This window comes from Ipomoea triloba, chromosome 10 (genome assembly GCF_003576645.1).
Source record: "Ipomoea triloba cultivar NCNSP0323 chromosome 10, ASM357664v1".
In the NCBI taxonomy this organism is placed as follows: Eukaryota; Viridiplantae; Streptophyta; class Magnoliopsida; order Solanales; family Convolvulaceae; genus Ipomoea; species Ipomoea triloba.
The window spans coordinates 15998442-16000821 of NC_044925.1; the positions used below are offsets into that span (position 1 = coordinate 15998442).

At 37.4% G+C, this 2380-nt stretch overlaps 1 protein-coding gene across 1 annotated transcript; it reads left to right on the forward strand.

Annotated features, from left to right (window-relative positions):
- On the forward strand, positions 1-1359 carry LOC116033205 (UPF0481 protein At3g47200-like). The gene has a single exon (XM_031275963.1). The coding sequence runs from the start codon at positions 1-3 to the stop codon at positions 1357-1359; it is 1359 nt and encodes a 452-aa protein (XP_031131823.1).
- Positions 1360-2380: the final 1021 nt, after the last annotated feature.

Here is a 2380-nt window from a genome sequence, read left to right on the forward strand (position 1 = left end):
ATGGCTATACTTCGACGTAGGAACCCACAAATCTTGCGACCGGAAAAGAGGCGGCAACAGATACAGAAAGCGACGAGAATACAAAAAGTTGCACATTTCTTGCGTTCCAAGAACGACAATAACTCATCGGACTACGATCCTAAAGTGGTATCTCTAGGGCCATACCACCATGGCAAGCCAGAGTTGCAGCTCTTCCAAGAATTTAAGAAGAAGACTTTAGAGATGTTCGTTTCCGGTGGTGACAAGGAAACCAATTTCTATCACAACGTTGTATTGGAGGCCGTAGATGATCTCAGAAGCTGTTACCTGGACGGTTCCACGGCTGAATATGAGGATGCAGAATTTGCTGAGATGATGCTGCTGGACTCATGCTTTATTTTAAATCATATCATGATTATCACTAGATTTGGTGATGCAGCAAGTAGATGTTCTATCACCGATACTCATATTGGTTTCACTGGTTTACGCTTCATAGAACATGATATGATTTTGCTTGAAAATCAGATCCCACTTCGAATTATTGAGCTCTTGTTTAATGCCAGATATGGGGATTTAACCACAGCTCTTAGCATCAGTGCAGGTATGGACAACTCTGCTGATGAAATCTATTATCCTTGGAAACAACTGCTCTCCAGGTATTGCCAGGAATGCCTTTTCGGCCAATACTTTGATGATGATGATGATGATAATGGTGTTGAACCACCTCATCTACTTGAAGCTTTTCGAATGCATCTAGTCTCCGACTGTGACCAATGCCTTAGCCAAAAAGTTGATTCCTCACACGAATCTGGTCGCGAAGATCATTATTTCTCTGGTTCTGTCATGGATCTAAAATCGAAGGGCATTCATTTCGGTTGCAATGGCAAAGTTCAGTCATTGAGGGGAGTAAAAGTTAAGGCCTACAAGTTTTACACAAAACTTGAGCTTCCAATTTGGTATGCATCCCCACAGAGTAGAGTTCTTTTCACCAACATCATAGCGTATGAGCTGTGCCCCAACAGTGACACGAAATTGGAGATGATTTCGTGTGTGAACTTTATGAAATCGTTGATTGTTTCTCCTGCGGATGCCAAAGAGTTGAGGGAAAAGCACATCATAACCAACGCACTTGGAGATGACAGCGATGTAGTTAAGTTCTTCAAAGGGCTAAACACGGATGAATTCGAGAATCCCTACATTTTTCGGGAGGTGAAGAGGAAAATTGGACGTCACTGCGAAAGCAAAGCCAAGACCTTGTGGGCTGAATTCCTCTATACTTACTTCAGAAGGCCTTGGACTGTTATTGCTTTACTTGCAGCTACTCTTCTTCTTGTTTTAACTTGTATTCAGACATATTTTACTATCCATTCCTGTCAATGATTGAATTTAAGAGAATAAAACTTCTTCTTTCTGTAGTAGGCATGCTTATGTGAATGAAGCAAATAAAAAAATGATTTGTGATTGTGTGTAATTGCCTTTCAGTTTGTGCAGTAGATAGCAAGCAACGATAAAATTCTTCAATAATTCTCAGCCCCCTAGCCTTTCTATTAGTGCAAGTTTATAAGTGGTTTACAACTTACAAGTAAAAAAGGCAATTCATGAAACAGCTTGTAATAGAGGTGAACCAATGAAAATACTTCACATCACTTTACTAACACACAAAGTCTTCAAATTAACTATATATACCAAGGAATCCAGTTTGCGGTGCTCTTTTTTACTTGACAACTTATAGCTAATAACCAAGCAAGGAATCCACTTTATGGTGCTCTTTTTTAATCCTAGCACATAGTGGCTTATAAATAAATAATAACCAAGGAACCCACTTACTAATGCACGGAAAATTAATGCCTGTGTGGACCACGGTCTAAAACAACGTCGTTTTGATGTTAACAATAAAAAATTCCTTGTTCTGCGTGTATGTTAGAATAATAAACATTCTGGGGTAAAATAATGTAATTTATGTGTTAGAATAATGTACTTTATATGTGTTAGAATAATGAAATTTATGAGATAAGATAATGTATTTTATGAGTTAGAATAATGTACATTATGTGCTAAAATAATGTATTTTATGAGTTAGAAAAATGTATAATATACTTTATGTGTAAAAATAATAAAATTTCTGGAGTAAGATAATGTAATTTATAAATTGGAAAAATTGTAATTTATATCCCACCATAATATGCCAATTATCAATGTCACCCCTGAATTATTACTGGTGCAAATATTGCCCCTCAATTAACAAAAACGGTACATATATTGTCCCTTCATGGTGTAAATATTGCCCCTCCTGTCGGTGCGGGAGGGGCAATATATGTACCGATTTTAAAAATTGAAGGTCAACATTTACACCAATAATAATTCAGGCGTGACATTGATAATTGGCATATTATGGAGGGGC